The 25,124-nt window shown below is 39.5% G+C and overlaps 2 protein-coding genes across 6 annotated transcripts in view; one reads left to right on the top strand and one right to left on the bottom strand.

Moving 5' to 3' along the window:
• col18a1a (collagen type XVIII alpha 1 chain a) overlaps positions 1-18,369 on the bottom strand; it is a 98,084-nt gene extending 79,715 nt beyond the window's left edge. Inside the window, exons 1-2 of the mRNA XM_061723905.1 lie at positions 18,233-18,369; positions 18,077-18,150 (exon numbers count right to left, since the gene is read on the bottom strand). Coding sequence (XP_061579889.1) covers positions 18,077-18,150; positions 18,233-18,243 — 85 coding nt within the window. The 5' untranslated portion in view covers positions 18,244-18,369. The remainder of the gene's footprint in view (positions 1-18,076; positions 18,151-18,232) is intronic.
• A 6,140-nt stretch (positions 18,370-24,509) lies between these two features.
• Positions 24,510-25,124, top strand: part of obsl1b (obscurin like cytoskeletal adaptor 1b) — a 69,397-nt gene continuing 68,782 nt past the window's right edge. For all 5 annotated transcript variants that reach the window (XM_061723907.1, XM_061723908.1, XM_061723909.1 and 2 more), the window contains exon 1: positions 24,510-24,843. The gene's annotated coding sequence lies outside the window, so the exon portion shown is untranslated. The remainder of the gene's footprint in view (positions 24,844-25,124) is intronic.

Genomic DNA, 25,124 nt, shown 5'->3' on the forward strand with positions numbered 1-25,124 from the left:
ATGTGCTTATACTTAAAAAAAAAAAAAAAAAGTAAGTAAGATAGCCACTACCTGGCCAAAGGAATTCACTGCTTTGATTGAAGTGCCAAAAATATTTCAGCCAGGAAGAAGTTACTCAACTGATGGAGCGAGAACGGTCAAATGATTGGCCTGCATGAAGCAAACAAAATGATTAATGAAATTGCTAAAACTACAAAAGTTGATATAGTAACTGTCCAACCTGGAAAAAATGTGGCTGGTTAACAAAAAAAAAGAGTCAGAATTACTAAAACATGTGGTGTAATCATAAAAGAAAAATCAAACGTGGGAGTCACAGTAATATTTTATAAGAAAAGTCAAAGTATTTCCACACAGAATATGAAGAAAACTCATGCATGGGACATTATTATTATTTATGGCCTCCAGAAAAAACTACTTAAGGACAATTGCTTCAATTTGATACAGAGCATAAAGATATGAAAAAGGTCATGTGATCAGATGAGTCTGAGTTTACCCTGTTCTAGAGCGATGGCAGCATCGAGATAAGACAAGCGAGAGATGAAGTTACGTTCCCGTTATGCCCAGCAAATAACCATTCAGGCATACAGTGGTCATATTATGATACAGGGTTGCTTCAGCTGGTCAGGATAAACAACGGTATAAAGTAAGTCTAAAAATAAGGTCAGCTAACTACCTAATATATTAAATCACACCACCATTATGCCCATCAAGAGTCATTGGGATGTGCTGGAGACGTGTATATTTTTTTATGGCCAAGAGGTGACGATATATTCACTTGAGAAGGTTTATTGTGGAGCAGCTGTAGACAGTGTTGAGTGATGAGTCAGTGCCGCTGCATTCTGTTACCTGTATTACCTACATTAGAAACTCCAGAGCAGAGCAACAATGAGCCATTTTTAACATCAGTGATTTGAGAGGATACGAAAAAAAAAAACCTTAAATTAAGATTTGAGAACAGTAAAAGAGTTCAAAGAACTTGGGGACCTGCTAGTCAAAAGGTACATTATGGTCACATTCCAAGACATGCTCATATCTAATAAAACAGAGGCCCACCTCTTTAGTGTGCAGGCTGTCCACTGACAGCTATCAGCATTCTTCAGATTCTCATGTCCGTCAGACAGGACACATGACTGACCATCTAACCAGCTTGATGCAACGCCTTAAAACAGAGTTTAGTTCCACCTCAAAGTGAACGTCAATATCAATAAACTGTGTTATATATCAATGATGTGCACAGAGGAAAACAACGCTCCTAACCTAGCACATGTTTGACTGGAAGAGGTTCATTTTCATAGCCCAGACAAGCAAGGATTCAAAGATCAAACGCCTAAAGGAAGTCTGCATTACTAAATACAATATGCATGTCCAGGCATGAGTCGAGATTTTTCAATTTCCATGTGCTGGAATCTAAAATTTAAAAAAGAAAAGAATTTCATAGGGTGTCCTGTCAAGGTCTGCCAAAGACGCCAAAAATGTTTTTACGAGGAATCATAAATAATAACCAGTAGCACTGTCTAATAAATAAAAATAAAAAAACAAGCAAAGGAAAACTACAGAAGGTAATTCAAATGTGTATGTATCGCATAGTCATAGGCTTCAACACTTTCACCATAACTTTTGCAAGGCTTGAATCTGACACATGAAAGAAGTGATTTACTAGCTCCACGGCTGGTTTATGAATTAAGTGCTGAACTAAAATGTGTTCTGGCAGCTGCATGATGTACTGTGCTATAAAGATTATAAATCATGAGGTGTCATTTTGGGGAAAACGCTGTAATTTTCCCAGATTTAAAACCTTTTCTTTGTCACTACTTCCTGTCAATGTGTTAAAAACCATGTTTAGTGTCAACCACAGAAAGTTGAAAACTTCTGACAACCTTTGAAACTGAATTATAAGGAACGTTTTGCATACCTGATCTTTTCTAAGGGGCTCATTCAATGAATTAAGTTTTTTTTTCATGGTCCATCATACTGTAACCTTACATTCAGTGCATGCATGATTCTTCCTGCCTTACAGGTCTGATTTGGAGAGCAGCTAAAAATGCTGGCAACGGTCCAGATGCATTTGCAAATCTTCTGAATCTTCAGCATATGTCAGAAACAAATTTCTTCTAATCCCTGTTGTCAGAACTAAATCCTTACAAAAATAACATCTTCAACAGAGGTTGACAGATTTGTTTGGAAAGTGCATACCAATGTCTTTTCTGCATTGGCGAAATTGTATAAGAGCAGACTGTTAGACTATTTTATAGACCTATATGCAGACTCTTTGTCCTTTTTTCGGATTCTTTGAGCCTGCTGAACAATTCAAATAAAAATTGCAATTTGAAATTATGCAATTAGTGGATCCCAAAGTATGCAATTTTACTACGTATTATGTAGCATATTTGAATGCATAAAAGGCATAAAACGTTGATTATCACTGGTTTGCTGTTCACAATGTTCTCCTTTTTTGACAATCACACCCACCGATAACAAGTACCATTTTCCTCATATTGTAGTCACAGCAACCAGTGAAATTGTTCCATTTCCATTAGTGAGTTTCTGGGGTAGTTTTACAGGGCCCCAACCATTTGCATGTGTCACAATTGTCAGAAACAGGGACATTTTTGGGTCTGAAATACACGCCTGCCACGATTTAGGCACTCAGGTAGGCCTAAAGAATCTGACAGATCAGGGGATGGGGGGTTTATTCAGGTCTTTTTGGATGTGTTGTAGGTAGGAGATGACATTGTTTAGCCGTCACTATGTCCAATTCAAGTACAAGTCATCTCTTCTCATTCATCATCGCCATTGCGATATATATAATTTCAGCAGATGTGCATCTCAGATTCTTCAGTCCTGGCCCCCAGTTTCATTATGTTCTTCTTTTACCCTCTTCTATTTCTTATTTATTGGTGGCTGGCAAACAGCAAACCTGTTGCACTGTCACCATTAGGCTGAAAGGACTGTTAGATTGCTGAGTCAATGTCAGTGGATCCTTCCAGGTCCATCATTGTAAATGAAGATATGACTGTGAAAAAGAACAAAGGACTACTATTGCATTTCCTCCCACCTAGTTTAGACATGTGGAAGTAGAGTATATTTAACCCCTTATTTGTAATCTTCCAAAGAAAAGATGCAGAGCATATTTTCTTAAAATTCTTCAGCCCTATTGCTTGGCCTCACACACGTGTTGACTTTCATGTCAGAGTTCCAAGAATCTAATTAGGAAGAAATTGTCATAGGAGTACAGTGCATACAGGAGTGAACTCAGTACACAACCCTGTGGTGAGCGTGGGCTGAGTGATAATAGTAGTAGAAGTAGGAGTAGAAGCGGTGGCCAAGCATTGTGAACCGTGATCTGTTGAAGAGAAAGTCTTTGATCCAGGCACATGTTGAAGGTGGGAGGTTCGGGTCTAGCACTTTCTGTATCAGGATGTGCTGTGATGTGATGTGATTGTATTTAGGGTCAAACTGTAATCTATGATAAGGAGTCTGACATAGTTACCAGGTTGATTCAGGTAGGCAAACTGGTGGGGATGGAAAGCTGCTGCGAGGCAGGCCATGATGTGCTGCTGGACCAGCCTCTCAAAGCACCTTCATCACCTATTCCTCAATGTGGATTCCTGTTCCTTACTTTCTGAGCACCAATCATACATAATTACACCATTACCATTAACTTTGACTTTTGGTTTTTAGATGTTGCCTGCCAGTTTCTGGGAGGACACTTGCCCTCCACTTGGAGGGATGCTGACGGGGGAATAAACCTTTACCTTACGAGTCACTACACACTCACAACACTCTTCAGTCAATAATACAAGCTAGTTTACACTTAACCTTCAACTGACACTTTAATCTCTTGTACTGAAAGTGGACAATGAAAGGAAAAGAACGGCGTTATGCCTATGGGTATGTCGGAGGCCCGGGTGATACAGTAGATGAAGTAAGTAGGACAAAGAAGGCTTTCATCTACAAGACAATATCAGGGCCCTCAATTAATACAGGCCAGACTGGAGTCCAGACTGCCAACATTCATTGTTCCTCCACAGGCCACTTCACCACAAAAAGCTCACAGCTCATGGATTTTCTCTGTTTCAGCTTAAGCAAGGCAAAGGCATCTTATAACCCATGTGATGAGGATTTGGTGAGCTAGTCTGCCAACCTGATTTAAAACAAATGAACCAATTGAACCCATTGCATAGTCAAGATTACTTTGACCTCAAATTAGAGATAGAGATATATATATGAAATGTAAGCACTTATTTTCACAAATGACATGAAGTCTGCATGAAAGCTGAGTTGACTGCAAGTGGAATATTTTGAGTGCATATGTATTCACTTCCTTTGTTATGATGGCCTTAAGTAAGTTCTGATGCTGCCAATTACCTGCAGAAATCATAATCTGTTAAATAAAGTCCTAAATATGCAGTCTTAGTGTCACATGATCCGAGTTTGCATTCATCTTTTGACCCCTGGGGTCTACAACGCCACAAAGCAAGAGGGACCACCACCCAAAGAAAGACCCTACAATGCGAAAGGAGGGACTTAATCGGAAAAGGAACAAAGAGACCAAAGATAACACTGAAGGTGCTAGTGTGCACTACAGCAGCGACTGAAGTATCTGTTCCCACCCCCTTCATGAGACTGTCAGAGCCATGGAGAGCTCCGTCAGCGCCCGGCTTCGTCACGATGCGTCACTGAGAGGCGTCGCAGGTCCTTCCTCCCCGCTGCCATCAGACCACACAACCAGGTCTGCTCACAGTAGAAAGATACTGCACTACTTTTATTTTCATTCCAATGTATACTGTTTACTATACTGTTTATATTTTGTAATTACATAATTTTCACTTTTTTATCCTTCTTTCGCTGCATGTGTGTGTTGTGTGTACTGCTGCTGCCCAAAGCGAATTTCCCCACTGAGGGATGAATAAAGGACAATCTAATCTAATCTAATCTAATCTAACCACTACAAGCTGTACACGCCACACAGTGGCTGCTATTCACGGTAAAATTAATAAATAAGAAAGCCCATTATGAGTTTCCCAAAAGCAATATGAATGACACATTGAAGAAGCTACTCTGCACATATGAGATTACAATTGAACTTTACGACCATCAAAGAGTACACCTCTCATCACACCAAGAACGCCATTCTCCAATATAAACATGGTAGTGGCTGCGTCATACCGTGGGAATGTTTTCAATGGCAGTAACCATGATAGTAGTATGTACTGAGCGATGGGCCGAACACAAGCAAACTAAGAAAACTGACAGGTGATGTCCTTTAAAATAAGTTTAAAAAGTTAAAAGCTTTTGTCATACATTGTATATTGTATTATGCAAGTATGATACGAATTAAGATGCTTTTGACTGTTAATTGTTTCACCAAGCTATGGACTCCGGCTCTCCTCTATTTATTCATACAATGAAAGCAAAAAGAGACCACAGACAGGAGTTAAGTCCAACACAGTAGGACTGATAGTGAGATTCAGAGCCTAAGGTTTAAAAAAAGTTATATTAATATCTGTTTTATCCACAAGAAGTTGCTTCTGGTTTTAAAGCCTTCACATGAGATGCTGTGGTTGACGAATGTGTAGTAATAAATGCAAAAATTGGTTGCTATCATTTCTGAAAGTATGCAATTCTTAGCAAAACCTAGCATGTACACCCAAATGTTGTGGTCCAATCAATGGGGATCCAAATTCAAGTTGTTAAGTACCCTCAACATTTTCAGTCTTTGACTGAATAAACATACAGAATGTGGAAAATACTAATTAAATGCTTTAAAACCCATATTTTGCAGCGGGTGTCCATCTATCCTTTTGATCAGAGGGACACTAGCAAGAAAACCCCCCAAAAATTTGTTTTTCAAGTTAAAGATTCCCAAACAAAGGAACGGGTTGACCCCAATGCTGTTGCTACTCAGTGCACTGCAGTTTTATGGACCTAAAGTCTCACAGTGTTTTATATTTCTCACTTTGACAGACATCATTTCTTTCTTTTATGTTAGAGAAAAAGCACAGCACAACACCTTGGAGAGGGGCAGGCGCATAACTGAACAAAGGCCTTTGTCAGTAATCTGCAAAGCCCTACCCACTCTAGCCAATGATCTGTCATTGCAAACACAAGACGACTGATACATGGAAAGACGATGAGTTCATCTACACCGCCCCTCATGCCTCAGGGAGGGAAAGCAGAAGGAACCTCTCACCAAGAGTTATATAGATCCTGAACCAAGTAGAGATGTTGCTGCTTGATTACATAAATAGTTAATACATTACCCCTCCCCCTAATAATCAAAATTACATTCTAGGTCCTTGGTACACTGTGGTATCAAGCACCTGAATAGATATTACAGTTTACCTTTAGTCTGCTTGTATTCTTACCTTCTATTCTCTTTTTTACTTGGCTGGAAACTTTTTAAAGAGGAAACTTCAGATTACAAAGACATTACCCTGGAAGGACTGTTACCATGCCCATATAAACAGGGTTTAAACACCTATTGTGAAAAGGAAGGGTACTGCCAAACACAGCACTAACTTTCATGGGATGTTTTAGGCAGTCATTGGGCAATGATGCCACTGGCTCAACAGACAAATAGCCCTGCAAATCTTTCACTGGGCCTCTAAATATTTAACATCCCCATGGATGGCCTATCTTCCTCCTCTCTTAGCCTCTCAATGGATGGCAGTTTGCCACCTGCTCCACAACAACCACTGAGTGAACAGAGGACGCCCTGTATTGTCTGTAAGCTTGTGAATTACACAACAATTAGCAGCTTCCAAGTTATGAGCAACTGATTCAGCACATAATCAAACAAAAGCCGAACTCTTCCATCCCAGACACCAGACTGAGCATCGGTGCTCCTAACTGGAAATTTAAGGAACACCCGCAAAACTCATAAATGCTGCTTAAATGAACTTTATATCAAAACTTTTGATATTTGTTTCATATTGATTGATTTACTATAAGGCAGTAGTTTTAAACTAGGGCTGCAGCTATCGAATATTCTAGTAATCGAGTATTCTACTGAAAATTCCATCGATTAATCGAGTAATCGGATAAAACATATTATATAAATATTTCTTTAGTTAAAGAGCAATTATAAATATACATAAGATGTTAGATGTTAATTGACATCAAGACTAAATTATATAATCCAGTAGGTTCATGGCTGTGCATTTAAAAACCCTGAATTTACACCAGTTGACCAAATTCACTGCCTCAAAAAACTAAGGATCTAACCAAGAAATGTTCTTATTTCTAACCTGAAAATGCCATTACACCTGATATCAGACATAACTTAAAATGTTAGGTGTTTTTCCACGTGTTTCAATTGAACTTTCATTTGTGTCAAGCAAATTTTAAGTTGTAGTTAAGTTTTAAGTTAGAGTTTTGGCAGTGTTCAAAATAAAATTATGAGACCTGCTGTATTGGAGCACATTAGGCACCAGTGCTGCTTGTTTTATCCATGAATGACTACAGAGATAAAATTAAATGAAAACTACCCAGTTAGCTTTATTACGTTTTTATTTTTCTGACATTTTCTGCCTTTTCTTTTAGTGAGAACTGTAGCGGGAACAGAGGTTTATATACCGGGTAAAGGCTGATTTATGGTTCCGCGTTACAACAACGCAGAATGGTGCGCGTCGCTGCGTACCCTACGCCGTACCCTACGGCGTAGCCGTGGCAACAGAGCCTGCACGGCAGCGAAGCACCGCCAGCCGGACCGGCGCTCTCCGCCCTCGCCGGAGAGCACCGTAGGCTCTGCGTCGATTTAACGCGGAACAATAATTTTGGCTTTAGAGGGGGAACATAGAGAACGGACCAGAAGAATATAGCGTGGATTAAAAATAAAAGTTAAGCACTGAACTACATTAGTCTCCCGTCTGGGCCATTGCAGACTGCCTGAGCATGATGTTACTAAAACCAAACATACCCGCCGCCTTTCTCCCCCCTTTAACGTGCGCAGCGCGTGGATGTATGGCACAGCGTCAGCGTGTGGTGTCGCATTAAATGTGGTCCGGGCGTAATACGAGGATTTGAACTGGTGAAATTAAACGAAAAAATAAATAAATAAATAAATAAATAAATTAAACGATTCCTCGAGGCAGAGAAAATTCCTCGATCATTTTTTGTAATCGAATTACTCGAATTATTCGAGGAATCGTTTCAGCCCTATTTTAAACTATGAGTTTTAATTTCCTTTGTAGGAATATCTTATTACTTTTAGGGAGCATTGTCCAGCTCTAGTGGTCCCTATTGGTAAAGAGCATCTAAAGTAACTTTGGACTCCCAATATGGTCATCTCTTGTGACAACTACATACTGCTTTCAAGCACTGTGTCACAAAGATGAAGAAGCTAGCTGAAAGAGCAGCAGACATTATGGCAGAGGCAACTAAGACACTCAAGAAAGTGAAACTGGATGAAAAAAAGTGACTAAACATCAGCAGTTGTTAATAATTTGTCCAAAACTAAAGATGTTTCCGTCCATTTTCTTCAAAGCCAAGATCTCCTTGCAGGAAGAAGTCTGACAGGACAAGATCCTAGGTGAGGTACACACATAAAAAGAAGGCTCGAGGGATAACATTTCATGAGAACTATGTTCATTCACAAAGTACTATTCAATGGAAACACCACCACCCCCCACAGCGGTAGCATGTCGCAATTTCAGGATTGTGGCTTTTGTCCAGCGAAAATGAGATTTATGTGACTTCCAATGACCTGCATGAATATTTTTTTTGCAGGAAGATGTTCACTGGAACTTTACTTTTTCAGATAATTAAAGCACCACAAAAAAACTTCAGCAAGATATATTTCGCAATGGGTCTGCATGCGTGGATGTTAAGTCTCTTTTACAACTCTGTCTGAGATTTCCTCTTGTTTCCTTTTCTTCCACCATTACTTTTTTGAGACTGTTGCCCCTGCAGAGGTTTCCACTGCTACAGTAGCTCAATGACCATTGATCCCCTTGTTACACATTAACCTGCCTTTCTTTCTCAATAGAATATAACCGGATTAAAATTATAATTTACTTAATTGTAATTAATTTGACTTGTAACATGTTTACTTTCTCTCTAAACTGTCTTGAAATGACTTGGTACCTAATAAATAAACTGAATCAACGACATATACAGAAAGCACATATGCACTAAATTCTCCTTATTATTTCCAAGTCAAACTTGTCATTTCAAAAAAAAAGGGAGTCCAAGGCACTCTTCTTGTGGAAAAATATAAAAAGCCTTTATTAGAACATGGCTATTAGTATAAAAACATGGGAGCAGAGACCCACGCGTTTCGGCGCAAGCCTTCTTCAGGGTCAAACTTGTCATTGTTTGACTTTTCCCCCAGTTTGTGTTTCTGTTCTGCCCCGCCTGTTTTCCATCTGCCCTGATAGTTCACACCTGTGTCTCGTCATCCCCTGTGTATATCTGGTCTCGTCTTCCCCTGCTCCCTGTCAGTCCGTACTGTTTCCTTCCTCCATGTGTCCTTTGGTTTTTGCTCTAGTGTTTTGATAATCCTGCTCTGCAGCGTTTTTGGTTCTTGCCCTTTTTTTGTTAAATAAAACCCTGTTTTTTGGAACTCCTGCCTCCCGCTCTCCTGCATCTGGGTCCTCAACTACACCAGCCTGACAGAACGGACTGACCAGTATGGACCCAGCGGGAGAAGGTTTTGCCTTCTGGGAATACGTGTACCGGGAGGCAGAACTCTCGATTCCTCGGTTGGTGGCACCCAGAGGAGGAGGAATCTCCCTTCTGGGGAACACGCCTGGCTCGGGGTGGGCCCAGGATCATTCAGGCTCAGGAACGACGATGACGACGGCGTCGGCGCCAGCCCCAGCTAGCTGCTGTTCTGGCGGTGGTCTTGGGCGCATCATCGGCGGTGGTCCCGGACGCATCAGCCCCTGCTCCGGTGATGGTCCCGGACCCACCGCAGCCAGCGCCACTGACCCGGGTTCCCCCGCAGCCAGCGCCACGGACCCAGGTTCCCCCGCAGCCAGCGCCACGGACCCGGGTTCCCCCTCAGCCGGCTCCTCGTATCCTGGGTTCCCCGCCGAGTCAAGGTTCCCCGCCGCCGAGTCAGAGTTCCCCACCGCGTCCAAGCCCCACGCCAAGGCCCAAGCCTTGGTCTCGTGGACGACCCCCCATAACTGTCTCGCCGGTCTGCCCGGTCCCGAGGACGGCCCTCGGAACCAGCCCTGGGTGGTCTGTCCATGGGGACATCTGGGATATGTCCCTTGAGGGGGGGGGTTATGTCAGTGTTTGACATTTCCCCCAGTTTGTGTTTCTGTTCTGCCCCGCCTGTTTTCCATCTGCCCTGATTGTTCACACCTGTGTCTCGTCATCCCCTGTGTATATCTGGTCTCGTCTTCCCCTGCTCCCTGTCAGTCCGTACTGTTTCCTTCCTCCATGTGTCCTTCGGTTTTTGCTGTAGTGTTTTGATAATCCTGCTCTGCAGCGTTTTTGGTTCTTGCCCTTTTTTTGTTAAATAAAACCCTGTTTTTTTTTAACTCCTGCCTCCCGCTCTCCTGCATCTGGGTCCTCAACTACACCAGCCTGACACAAACTGGTGCACCTTGTTGTAAAATTCAGTTGCACGAAAATACCATTGCATCCTAGCAAACCGCCATATGTGTGAAAAGTAGATAAATATATCTTTTCTAAGACTGTTGCTAATTCATGAGGTTCTTGAGGCTTTCAACAAAAACAGACACATTTACAGGGATAAAATGTGGCAGACTCAAGAAATGATAGCAATTTTCCATATACGTTCTTGAAGGCTTCTTATCCTACAATCCAACACCAAATGGACCCGAAAAATTCCCCTTTTCATCCTCTAACATGTACATTGAGGACAGGTAATGTCACTGAATTCCAAGTTTCCCCCAATATCCTTCTTCCGGCAATCCTGTATGAAAGTAAAGGATAGGAGGTGCAGAATTTACTAAATCCCTCTTTTGTCACAGGAACCCTGGCCTTGATGGTAATCTCCCTGTCCCATAGGATTCTCCTCAACTCACACCCCCATGGTGTGACATTTGTGAGAAGTTCCTACAGACATGGCAGCTCTTGAAGGACGGGTGAATGAGTGGAATTCAAGAATGCCCTGAAAAGCGGTCTGCACATCATGAGAGTCAATCAGAAGATAAGCAGATGTGGAGAGCAAAAAGAGGGATATAAGAGCAAAGTGAGGCTCAAAACGCACAATGGCATTCCCAAGAGGGGCCTCATGAAATCCTGAATGGTCCTTTCATTCATTAAAAAAAATGATATAAAAACACATTGGGTGGTAGATGGTGGTTGGGTTAACAGTGTTCTGTATGTTTAAATACTTTTTTTCTCAAATTCATTTAGTGAAGAAATGCATAAAGATCAAACTCAGTACACAAAGATGGTTTGAATTACCAAGAATGAAAAGCTGATGGTATATATTTCTTAGGACAAGAGAATGAAAATGTGGGGTGGGGGTGGGTGAAGGTCTCTAGTTTCATGTCTCTCTGTGTTCAGCAGGCTGTCAGTGAGTACTGGCGAACACCAGCTAAAGCTGCACACTGGGACAAAGTGCCAGGTACATAGATCCGGTTTCCCTTCCTACCACCAAATGCGGCTTTGTGGTGGAGAAATCTGCACCTGGTGGCCATGGAAACCAGTTTTCATCCAGCGCTGACAGAATGACCACCCAGAGCAAAAGTGTGCCTTGCTTGTAATATGATGATTTCTAAAAAGTTTAAATGGGTTTCAGCCTGGTGGTTCCAGAAGTTTCTTATGATCACATCCTTCTGCTTTTTAGAATTTATGTCCCAAAAAAGAAATATTTATTTGGAAGCACTGTTCTAACGCCTGCGGGGTCCTGTGATACCACCAAATGCTGCACACTGCATTTTTGATGCAGCCCAGAAGCTGCTCTCCATCCCATGGCACAAAAAATATATTTGGAAAAAAAAAAAAAACATTAAAATTTTTGGAAGAAATGTCAGACACAAATAAAAAAATATAAAAAATAGCATAGGGAAGTCTGTCAATTAACAAAATGAAAGACTGGAGATATTTCAATTTTCCAATTTCTTTCAAAGTCAGATCTACCTATTTCAATTTTCACCGATTGTGCATTTGTTTCAAAGAACCATAATAATAACCAAACACATACAAACACCCTCCCTGGAATTTTCTGTATCTGCTTAAGTGCAAAGGTTCCTTGAAAAAGATAGTTGAGGTATTTTTTCAAACGCTTTGTACCAGATTAGCACCAGATGATTTTTGCTTTATTATTTTTCTAGAACATTATTATTAAAAGTATTTTTTTTACAGACCTTGCATATAAAATACTGTTAAGTGCACTTTTTGTACTGTTGCAAAAGAAAGTTTGTAAAATGAAACTGTCATCGGATGTCATTTCAGATGTTGTAAAACTGAATATCATTCTTCATTCACACAAGATTAAACATTTCCAAAACCCTTCCAACTTTCACTGACATGACTGCATCATATGTGTCCAGTCTATTTGAAAATGGCAATAAAGAGGTAGCAAGCAGAATTACTGTGGACAAATCACATTTTCAAGTTTCAGGTTGACCATAATTATATTTCTTGAAGGGGGTACACATCAAGCTACAGCGTTATGCCATGGGGTCCGCAGCTATGGCACACATAGATCAATAATCCCACGCACAAGCATAAAACACCCATCCAGTAACACTGCTGCGGTCACCATGTAAATTACAGCAGTAAACACTCAGTAACATTGTACATGACATACTATTGATTCTAAATGGTTTAAACTGAAAACATCCAGGCTAAAAGCTACAACTAACAGGCTTTTGCAGCACTATGGAGTCTGGCAGGACGAGCGGTCGGTGGTCTTCTCTGTAGTTTAGTTTGTCATATTTTGTTTAAGAGTATTTATCTTAATTGGAAAAGTTGTTTGCCCACCATCAAAAATAATCAATTTTATGTGATGACAAATAATATATTATTTGTGCCATCATAACAAATCTATAATACTGCCACAACCCCCCCATCCCCCAAGAATTTGGTGCAGTGCCTTTTACAAGGCTAGCCATAGTCATTACACAAAGACCCACCCCTTTTAGCACCATTTAAATGAATGGTATTTGCACGGCCAAGTGCAGAACAGATAAAATGCTCCACTTTTCAAATTCTCCTAGTTGAAACAAGAAAAAAAGGTATCACACACCAGAGGGCATAGACCTGCAACAGTGGAATTTCAGGGGATATTCTATGTTTGGATCTATAATACAAAACTTGCTTATACAGAAGAGTCCTGTAATTTTCAGACCCCCACACCTTACTCTGACTTGTTACTTCCATTACCTGGGAAAGACAAGCAAATAAGTGAGGGTTTCACCTCAAACAGGAAAGAGGGGCTGAGAGGTAAGAGCCCACTCAGTGTACCATTAGTTCTGGAGATGGTTGGGTGTACAGAGCAAGCGGTCCTACAAATCCTCTCCTCCTGCAACATAAGCAGTAATTATCGTGTTCCTCTGTATTTTGGTGCCGTTAACCCAATATTTTGACACGAGGGACAGCATGAGAGAACAGCTGAGTGCACCTGAAACACTGAGTGCTGGACGCACATAAAAATACAAATAACAGATGTCAGCAGCATTTTAAAGGATGCCCTGCCTTGAAAAGCAAGATCCTAAATAATTGCAAATCCAGAACAAATACCGAGGAAAGCCTTTTGAGTCCATCTCTTTACACTCGACATCGCAGGTAAAACAAGCATTATCAATATAACATTTACAAGATGTATATGTTCATCTTTATATACGCTGAAGTGGAGAAGTCTCTGGATGATAGTCTTCATAATTTTGTGTTTATAGCGAAATGCACATGAAATTAGTGTTGACAAAAATATTTGCCATTAAGGAATTACAGCTATTTCAGGCCAAGTCTACCCATTTGTATAAGTTCAAAAGATTTCAAAGAAGTAAATTAGCCAGGTGTGGTCTGATGAAGAGGTGCCATCGTGGATGTGGAGCGTTTACAACAAGCTGCACACAGGTAACATGCAAGAACAGGAAACCCAGATTAGACTTGGTCAAAAAAACACACACACACACACACACACATACACATCTAAAAAAGCGTGTCATCATGTTCTATATGTCACATTCTTTTAGAAAAAGAAAACTAAGATAACCTTGTATTATAACGATGGGTGGAGTAAAGTATGGAGAATGAGACGAACAGCTCTTGATCTAATGTATATCGCATCATGTATCAAACATGGTGGAGGCAGTATTATGGTGTGAGCATGAATGGCCATCAATGGGATGGTTTAACTAGTGTTTATCAAAGTACTGCTGACTGAAGCAGCAGGATGAACTCAGAGGTGTATGAAGCTCAAATCTGCTCACATTCAGCCAAATGCTATAAAACTGATCGGACAGCTCTTCAGAATTCAGATGGACACTGACATAATTACCCTAAAAATACTGCAAAAGCAACTCAAGACTTTTTGAACCAAAGGAATTGAATATTCTTCAGTATTAAATATCAGTGGTCTGATCTCAAGCCAAGAGAGCATGCACTTCAGTTACTGAAGAAAAACCTGAAAAGGCTCACAAGCTCACAAATATGCAGCTGGGGGCTGCGGTGAATCGACTACCAAAGACTCTCCGGGGCGGAAACTCTGCATTTAGGGTCGTCTATGGACTCCAGACTTGAGGCAGTCACTGACTGCAAAAAGGTTTTTTTATTCAAGTATTAAAAGCTATTATGTTTTCAATTAGGTCACTTTATCCCAATACTATTGAGCCCCTGAAAATGGAGGTTAAATGGCTATAATTCCTAAATGGTGAAAACATTTTTACAGCGAAACCTCCATCTACACTTTAATCCCCAACTTCACTGTTTGATTTTGAATCTGACGCTGTGGTATATGAAGGCTAAATCGTAAGAAGATGCACCCAGCAAGGAAAGGGCCCTGAATTCAGCAGGTAATGGACCAAGTAGGCGTGGCTCCTTCTTTTTGAGAAGGAAAAATCCTCACCTAGCAGCCTGTCATGCTCCAAGGCAACATCAGAGCCGACATTGCTGCGACACACAGTTTTGCTTCTAATTTCTCTTAATCATAAATTAAGAAACTGACTGTTATAAAATAATACACACCTTTAAATTAAATATAATCCAATGCATCACAAACTAAGTTTAAATATAAATAATAAATAGATATTTACCTGTATAGTATAAAATCATCTAAAACAGCATAAAATAAAGCCAAAAAGAGCAATATTTGCAACAATATACAATATACAATGTACAATCTCTTGTGTTTCCTGTGGTGCAGGGGTCATCCTCATACCGGGACATGTTTTTCAGTCTGTTTGGCAAACATAAATATACAACTGCGCAGATTTTTTCCTAGGACCCACATGGGTTGAATTAAGCACTTAGAGCAGGATGTGACTGTCAAAATGTTCTTACACAACAAAAGCCACTTACAAGTAAACCACGCTACACGAAATGCAGAGTTTCTTGACAGTCTGACCAGGAAAATATGTTACATATTGAGACTATTTTTTTGTGACCTGTTTTTGATGGTTGTATTATTAACACAAGGTTAAAAAAAAAAGAAGAAGAAGAAGAAGGCATATGTTTGAAACAAAGAAAGCAACAAGCTCCTCCTCCCTTGAATTGCTCTTCAGGGTGATGGGGGATGATTAAAAGATCAGAAATTGAAGTTTGAAAATGCTGCCTTTCCACCTTCATCTCCCCCCGCCGGAGGAAGGTGAGTTTTTATGAACTTTATATCCCTACACCATCCAACAAAATCTGTCTTTTTTCCACAAGTAGCTGCTTTTTGACTTTCATTAAACATTTCCGTGGGATCAGGGTGGTCACTTGTCTGTGTCAGGTAATTGAACATGTAGAAAAGTCCCAGCGTAAAGCAAGGACAGCCAGACACCGGCGAGACATTTGAAGTGATTCCCACCAACGGCCTCACACACAAATGCATGCTTGTTGAGTCAAACCCAAACAAACTCAACCGTCAGACATAAACCAGCAAGTCTAATTAACTTTCTAATTGGCGGTGGTTGGCATAATACACGAAAACAAATGCTATATGGAACTTCCAAAGGATGTTGGCAAAGCATAAGCAGGTTTACTGACTAGAAAATCCAGGGATTAGACATCACAAGGTTCACTGAGTCAACACATAGTCGCCCCATTTATTTCACTTAGGAGTTTACAATGACCTTAACAGAGGCCACGAGCTAACAAACACCACACAGAGACAGATTATTTTCCTGCAGGATTGCTTGATTTCAAATCAGGGCACACAAGAGTCCCTAAACTTCACTGAAAAAGATGCGCTTCTTCACTCTTCAAATGACTCATTTCAAATGAGCGTTTTGTTATATATTTAAATGAGTAGCAACAGCAAGACCAGTCAAACAGAAGACTTCAAACAGGAGAAATACCCATCAAAAAGCTTCAAACTAATTCTTGCAACCATATAACCTACAATTAAATCTATCTGCTGCCTCTGTTTTGGAACAAAGTTTTAAAATAAATATGTTTGGGGTTCTTATTTGTGCTTAGCACATGAAAGCGTGGTCTATTTGTCATTTTTTAAACTATTTTAAATGCACTTCCTGTCCCTCTGGCCCTCATGCCGCCACACCAGAAACGAGAGAACATCAAGCCAGCTGTGATTTTTAATGCTGCATCTAATTCAGCCATTAAATGGCTCAGTGGGAGGTAGGGGGTTCCCCTCCCCCGGCCTTGTCCTGCTCCCCTCTGGCAAAACCATGCTGGGTGCATGTCAAAGATCACATGACAATAGGGATTCTTGACCCAGCTTGGGAATGGGGCTGAATCAGACCTAATCCAAGCATGTCGCAAGCGGTTGAAGCGGTTGAAGCGGTGCTCTGCAGAGCGAGCGGCGGACCTTTAGAACCACAGAATACCACACTGCTCGAGGGTCTCTTGTGCTAAGTTTCACCCAAAGCATCTTGACCTGTTCTGATCCAGAGAAGTGATATATTCACCACAGCTCTGGTGGAGTAACATCAAAGAAGTGGAAAGATTCACAACATGTTTGTTGAACTCTGTGGTTGCATTAGTTTCAAAAGATCAGCAAAATCTTCCCCCAGATCGAGCCCTCAAGTGCTGGATCTGGTGATCCCAAACAGTCAAATATTAATCAACATCCTCTCAGTTTCCCCTCCCTATACCTTCCATAACAATAGTGCAGTTTACAGAAAAACTATTCAAAAAAAGCGGGAAACAGTGGGCTTTTATTTCAAGCATCTTGAGCAGAATCACCAGGAAAACAAAGCTCCATTAACCTTTAGTCTTGTTCAATAGCATGGATGTTATAACAGCTGCAATGAGGCAACAGGTTTTTGCACAGGAGGGGCAGAAAATGAGATGACTACTCCGGGCAAAAAGTCTCTGGTCAGATGTTTAAGTGAGACGAACAAAGAAGGAATGCAAGTGAGGTTGCAGAACACTATTGGACATTTGGGGTGAAATAAATAAAGAATTAAAAAACCCCGAAGCCATTTTAAACTTCACAGACTAGACAAACGGTTGGATTGTATCTTTAAAACCATTGCCACATGATTCTAGCAGGGGTACAAATACTTGGGAAAGCTGATGCATAGCTCAACATGACATATCAGACAGTGCTGCAGCTAAAAATGCTTTTACATGATTTTAGACAGAAGTGTCCCTGCAGCTTTATGCATGTCATTTTATGTAATAACCATTGCAACTGTGTCTAAGGCAATAATTATTGGCTAGTGGCAATAAACTCAGCCATTTTCTAGAAAATGTGTACTTTGGTACACATTTCCCACAAGGTCACACTTAAGGCTGATTTATGGTTCCGCGTTACACCAACGCAGAGCCTACGACGTAGGGTACGCGGCGACGCGCACCTTACGCCGTAACCCTACGGCGTATGTGCTGCGTCGATTTAACGCGGAACTATAATTCGGGCTTAACAACTAGTTCTAAGGGGTGTCTGGTGTTTTAAACTTTCTAAACGTTTACTGTGAATACAGATTGGGTGTATGTTGGAGCATCTGTGCATGACACGGGTCACTGCGGAGTTTCTTACCTGGCCACTGCGACGCAGCTGGCAGGACGAGGACGAGCAGGCAGCGGACCAGGCGCTGCACGCACGGAGCGCACCTGCGGAGGTACAGGGCGTTACGGGCTGGGCTTTACACACACACTGCGGGGAATGAAAGTTAGTGCAAGTGCAAGGCAGTACCTCATCTTCATCTTTAGTTTGGAGCAGCTTCGCTACATGGAGTCCTGGGAGGAAAAGAGAGAAGTGCAGGCGGTGTTGTGGGTTTTGCCGGCAGCGCTGCTGCTGCTGCTGCAGGAACAGCTGATGAGGAGGACGCACCGCTCTGCTGGAAGCGAGGAGGAGGAAGAGCAGACAAGAGCAGCAGTAATGTAATGTAATGACCTGCAGGACCCGCATCAGGGACTTCCGCCAGGTCCTGGAAGGGAGATACACCAAGATGTGGAGTCCACATTTCAATTCACTCTGAAGTACAAATACAACACCCCAAAAGTCTGGATATTATAAAAGGTCAATAAAAAGTACAATGTCATGATATTCAAATGTCATAATTCCGTATTTTTGTCACAAAAGAAATGCTGAAAGTATGACACTTTTGTTGATAGATAGATAGATAGATAGATAGATAGATAGATAGATAGATAGATAGATAGATAGATAGATAGATAGATAGATAGATAGATAGATAGATAGATAGATAGATAGATAGATAGATAGATAGATAGATAGATAGATAGATAGATAGATAGATAGATAGATAGATAGATAGATAGATAGATAGATAGATAGATAGATAGATAGATAGATAGATACATTAATTAATTTATTTATTTATTTAGAACATGTATATAAAAAATACAAATAAACAGTAACATCTTCATATGTACATAGGTTCGAAAAAAGGAGTAGGAAGAAGTATACACTTTGTCCTATTTTTTTTATAACTCTATGAATTTACATTATTGCCATTATTATATCTACACAATATCCATATAAATATAGTCTATATAAATACTACGTAAACATGCCTATTACTATATAATTATCCATATAAGCATATAAAAAATATAAAAATTACATAAATATTATATCAATATATAGAAAATATTCTGTAAATCTATATAAATATACACTATACAGTATAAACTACATAAATATCCCTATAAATATATATATATATATATATATATATATATATATATATATATATATATATATATATATATATATATATATATATATATATATATATATATATATATATATATATGCTACATACATAATAAATATATAACATATATTACATAATTATAACTATCCCTCTCAACATATGATAGATAGATAGATAGATAGATAGATAGATAGATAGATAGATAGATAGATAGATAGATAGATAGATAGATAGATAGATAGATAGATAGATAGATAGATAGATAGATAGATAGATAGATAGATAGATAGATAGATAGATAGATAGATAGATAGATAGATAGATAGATAGATAGATAGATAGATAGATAGATAGATAGATAGATAGATAGATAATGTTGGGGAATGTTAAAGATGGGCAGAGGTTCATCGCTATGCAAACTGTGAAATGATTTCTAAATAATCTTCCTGAGTGTAAAGTTGAAAAAACTTAAATATCTTGTTTTCTACAGCCTATCATATAATTAAAAGATTACAAGAAAACCTGAAGAAATCTTCTTTGGACAAGGTCAAAAATAAATATTGTATACATGTGATCTTCAGGCGTCTCAGCACTGAACACAGACATGTTTAAAAACAATGGAGGTCACTGCAGGCGAACAGGAACACCTCTGGAAATCATTGACAAAGACCATAGTTCACCCAGCAGTCTACAATTGCAGGTTAAAGCTCTGTTACTACCAAGTCCTGGTCCACATCACTGCAGACACCTCACTGATCAGCCAAATCCATTTCTCCTCCTCATCGACAAACCTAAAGTCCTCCACTTGGGACAGCGCCGTTGTGAATGATGTAGCAGATGTGCCATCCTGAGGTCACAAAACTGGGCCCTGTCCTCCACTTTTACAAACATGAATAATGCAAGTATTTAATAAATCCATCATCAAATAATATTATTTCAAAATCTGTTACATTTTTAAATTTGAGGAAGAAATGTAAGGACACATTTACTAATCTGGGATTTAAAACGGTCATGTCTTTCCAGTTTTTGTTTCCTTTTCCTGCATTTTCAAATCCCTTTAAAAGTTCCCTAAATCATTTAGGTTCTCTATGCAGCCTCCTCTTAACATACTAACATAATTTGTAGTCACTTCTTTCCAACGAAACTGGCATTCTGCTACCATTGATGCAAACTGACCGTGTCACTCCCATCTCAGCTCTGGTGGGCAACAAGACAATTACGACACGTAGTTTCATTCAGGACTTATTTTCTTTAGTTAATCTTTCTTCAAGGTGGTAAAAACAAAAAAACAAAAAAAAAAACAAGGTGAGACTCCCATGGGATAAATGGAGGAGGGGTGAACAAAAGTAAAATAACTGTACTTCATTGCTACTCTAAAACTTGGAGCCATTCCATTTAAGAGATCCCAGATCTAAAACTTTTGCAATGATGTTAACAAACTTTGGCAATAAAAAAACCTATTTTACAACAAATCTACAAGACAACATAGTTGTACAGTACCTCGCAGACTGCAACTGCAGACATCTTTTGATCTGTTCACTTGTAAACTTCCTAAAGGCACATTCTGAAAGATTGAGACACAAAGTACCCACTATGTTCACAAAATAATATGTGAATATGCAAAAGACAGATAGTCTCAAGTAAAACCATTTGATCTATTGTAACAACTCTGCTTAACATAGAAACAATTTATGTAAAGTATGCTCACTTCTTTTTTTTGAAGAAGACTGTATCTCTTTTTCAAAACCTGAGACAACTTTCTTTTTAAATTAAAACTTGTGTGATGTACTTTGGTCAAAATACAGCAGAGATACAGTAACAAAGCTGCCTTTTTCATGAGTTTTTGCAGTACTGGTGGTAGCGGCTGGTTTTAGGGGGTGGAGTCAGGTCGGTTGGGTGACTCCCCCCCTCTCCTTAGATTAGATTAGCATAGAATACTTTGTCTGTCCCAATGGTGACAGAAATTCCCCTTTGACAGGGCTCACAAACACTTTCACACATTCCCATCAAGACACATTACAATAGGAAACAAATAAATACATTCAAAATACATTCAAAAGAAAAAAAGTGTGGGTGTGCTTCTTTTTTGGTTTGTTACAGCTTTGCACAATCCACTTCCAAGGATGAGTGAACAAGATATGAAGTCAGGTGGAGTCTGGATGATATTCAGAGTTGGGTCTGTGATGTCATAGAACCCTGCAAATTTGCACTTCAGACTCAAACTGCCCAACAGTAAGAGGTAATAATAATAATAATAATAATAATAATAATAATAATAATAATAATAATAATAATAATAATAATAATAATAATAATAATAATAATAAAAATAATAATAATAATATAATAATAATAATAATATTAATAATAATAATAATAATAATAATAATAATAATAATAATAATAATAATAATAATAATAATAATAATAATAATAATAATAGTAATAATAATAATAATAATAAACTTTATTTAGAGGCGCATTTCAGGTCACCCAAGGTCACCTTACAAAAGATACAACATACATTTTATAAGTTAAAATACAATTAATCAAAAAAAAAAGCAGCAACAGACAGAATCAAAAAGTACATAAAGCAATAAATACAACAAACTGGTGTAGTGCAGTGCACAGTGACTGGTTAAAGTGATAAACTGGTTAATACTGTGTTATGTCAGAGTTTTGACTCCAATAACACAAAAACATGTTCTAAAGTACAGAAAAATTATTTTTTCTTACTTTAAATTCAGTTCCTTTACAACTACACCTCCTCTCCTGTAAACATCTGTAATTAAGTGTTTAGAGTTTTACTACTAGACACAACATGTGACCTAAATATTTGGAAGACTGTTTAAAGCCTGTGCCAGGCCGGCGTCACATGTCCAAATCACAGTTTTAACTATCAGCTCCATGTGAAGTTCTTCTTCAGTCCCAGAGGTCACAAATCCTCCTCTCAAACACTTTCACTATGCTCAGAGAGCGTTTTAATTTACAAACTATGAACTTAGATCCAGAAATGTCCAATCCGAGGAAACACTGACCAGGCACAGGGCTCTTCATGGGCTGCTAAACGATGCACTTGCACAAGACGGCCAGCAGAGGGTGCAGTTGCTCTTCTTACCTTGTTGTCAACGTCAGACTGTGATGTGCTTTTTAGGAGTGTTTGTCTTTCAGGATTCAAATAAATATAAACATATTTATCTCAGAGTTCATCTTAATCTCTATGCCATGGACAGACACCAAAATGTGCAGATGCAGAATTTATTTTTCCATTCATTGATTTATTTTTTCTCATGTTGTGAGTGAACAGATGCAGCATAAAGATGTTCTTCTTCATGAGTTTTTGTTTTTAATCACACCATTGTAAAAGGCATCAGATATAGTCAGCATTGATTAGGATCTGCAGCATTAGCCGTCCTGTGTGAAGGCTCCCAGGGTCTTGTCTGAACACGCTCCCACATCGGTGGACGTCTGCCCTGCTCACATTCCAACCGCAGGGAAAAGAAAGGCAAGACTGTTGTTAAGTGTTGCAGTATAATCTCACACAGAGCAGCAAGGAACAGGTTCATATGCATATTGTATCTACTCATGACTTCAGTAATCGCTTCCCACTTGTGCTGTCTTGGTCTTGGTGATAACAAAAGACGTGCTTTATGAGCATAAGGAAACAAAAGTTAAAATGAAGCCTTATCTATTAAATTTCAACATCATCCCTGGCGGGCTTGATGCTACAAACGATCAGTTTTGAAGGAAAAGATGGGTAACAAGATATTCTGTTTAAATCAAATTAGATTGTGTGCAGCTGGACTGGAGAGTGCTTGTTTTCTCTGTACCGTACATCCTGCTTAGGTGACTTCATTTGTGACTTGGTGCTAGGTAAAAATGATGTGGACTGAACAAAAATCAAAGGATACATGTAAACCCGATGGCTGGTGGTGTTTCCAAGCCTGCAGTCTGACAGGCTGCCCAACCAGAAGCATCGAAAGGAAGAGATCTGGAAACAGTTTATCACTTACTATAATTATTTGTAAAGCTTTACACCTGTTTTTAGTCTAAAATACTGGTCTGAGATATTTGGCAGCTTTGTGATGTATGTTTTCCATAATTTTGTAATGTTTTATGCTCATTTAAACATTTCCTTATGAGAATAAATATCATACATACTCCAACTGTAAAGAGCTTCAGTGTAAATACATACTATTGACATCAACAGTATGTGACTAAATAGTTTTACTAAAAATAAAAAATAAAAAGGCATTGCTCCAGAAATACTTATCTACTTATAATGAAACTAATTCAAGAAAGCGTTTGACAAAACAAAAATTGCCTAACAATTATCCGGATGTGTGAAACACAAACTCTTCCATGTTCATGGAAAAATGTTTCTTTAAATTCTAAGCATAACATGTCTTTAAGCTGTTACTCGCTCTTGGGCACACCTCTCCTGAGCGACGAGAAGGGCCCAAGGTGTATCAGATTACTACCAACAGCTGAAATGATGGAGACGGGAGTGTCGGCGGTGGGGCCTCGAAACAGCTGAAGGGACGCTGCAGCCAACATTCAGGACGAGTGTGAGGATCACAAACAGCCCTTCACAATGAACCTGCAGCTCCAAAGGCTGCTCAAGGAGTAGCATCACAGAAAACAAACCAATATCCATGAGCATGTTTCTGCCAACAAAAAGATAAAAGCAGCCTATCAAGCCTAAACATAGAACAGTGATGACGGATGACTTAAAGGCTGAATATTTTCCATAAATTAGAAAAAAGGGTTGAGATGATGAGTGAGTAACAGCAGCAAACATGATGTGTCAGGCTGCATCAAGATTCCAGTTAATCGTGAATGAAGCAGGTGATTTCCAACAGGGGAAAAGAAATTGCAAATACTATTGGTTTATTATAAAATACCTATACTCACAGACTTTAAGAACCATAACTCAACATCAGCTCAAAGTTTCAATTTTCTATCCTTAGATATTGTCTTATTTGGTGATTTAAAAACAGATATATTTTAGGGATCGGTCATTTACAGTACATTTAAATCAACAGCATGTACTAATGCAGTGTTGAAAAAAGTAAAGAGTGTGAATTTGGAGTCAAAGAGATGTGGAGTTTAAAGATGAGCTATAAAGTCTGGAAGGACCAGATTTTTATTGCAAACCCCTAAAGTAAGCCAAGTGGTCTGCCCCAAGCTGGCTGAACTATCTTTAGCCCCTGCTGGCAAGTGAATGGAAGTGCCTGACTTATCCTGCCTGCTGTCATCGAGGCGGATGGTATTTTTAGAGGACAGCAGCAGCTGCAAAAGCATTTAACAGTATTCCATGAACAATGACACTTGGGGTCTCTGAGGTCTGAACGACGCAGTTTGGGGGACCGCTCCGAACTTGTTCAACAGAAAATTGGAGTGGATGCTTAACTTTAGTTCTGCATTCATCCTGCTGGATAAAAGTCAGTGAGGATGCATTGGAGGAGACCATTGGAGCTTCGGAGATAGCATGTGTCTGAATGCGAAGTCAACTGGGGACACCGCTCAGCCTTCAGGAAACGGGTGGCATTACTTCTTAACTCAGATTGCGATTGCAAACTCGGAATGTATGTTGATGATCGCTCCTGGCGACTGAAGCGAGGTAGGGTATGCAAGGGGTGCACAGCTTCACGGGGGCCAGAGGTCATTCCAATTAAATCAAATGGGTAAACACCGGGGTTAATCTCCCATCTTTAAAACTCAGGGGGGAATATTGAAGACACACTAAATGCATTGTCAAAACTGTGAGAATGAAATGCCTTGCAATGTGATTGAGAGTTTTCGCAAGACAGATAAAATTGCAAATATTTCCATAAGTGATGAAAATGTATTCTACGGAGATGGAAAATACGCTCAGTGTATTGCTATTTTGGTAGCCTGTAC

The sequence above is a fragment of the Cololabis saira genome, chromosome 6 (genome assembly GCF_033807715.1).
Source record: "Cololabis saira isolate AMF1-May2022 chromosome 6, fColSai1.1, whole genome shotgun sequence".
Taxonomy (NCBI): Eukaryota; Metazoa; Chordata; class Actinopteri; order Beloniformes; family Belonidae; genus Cololabis; species Cololabis saira.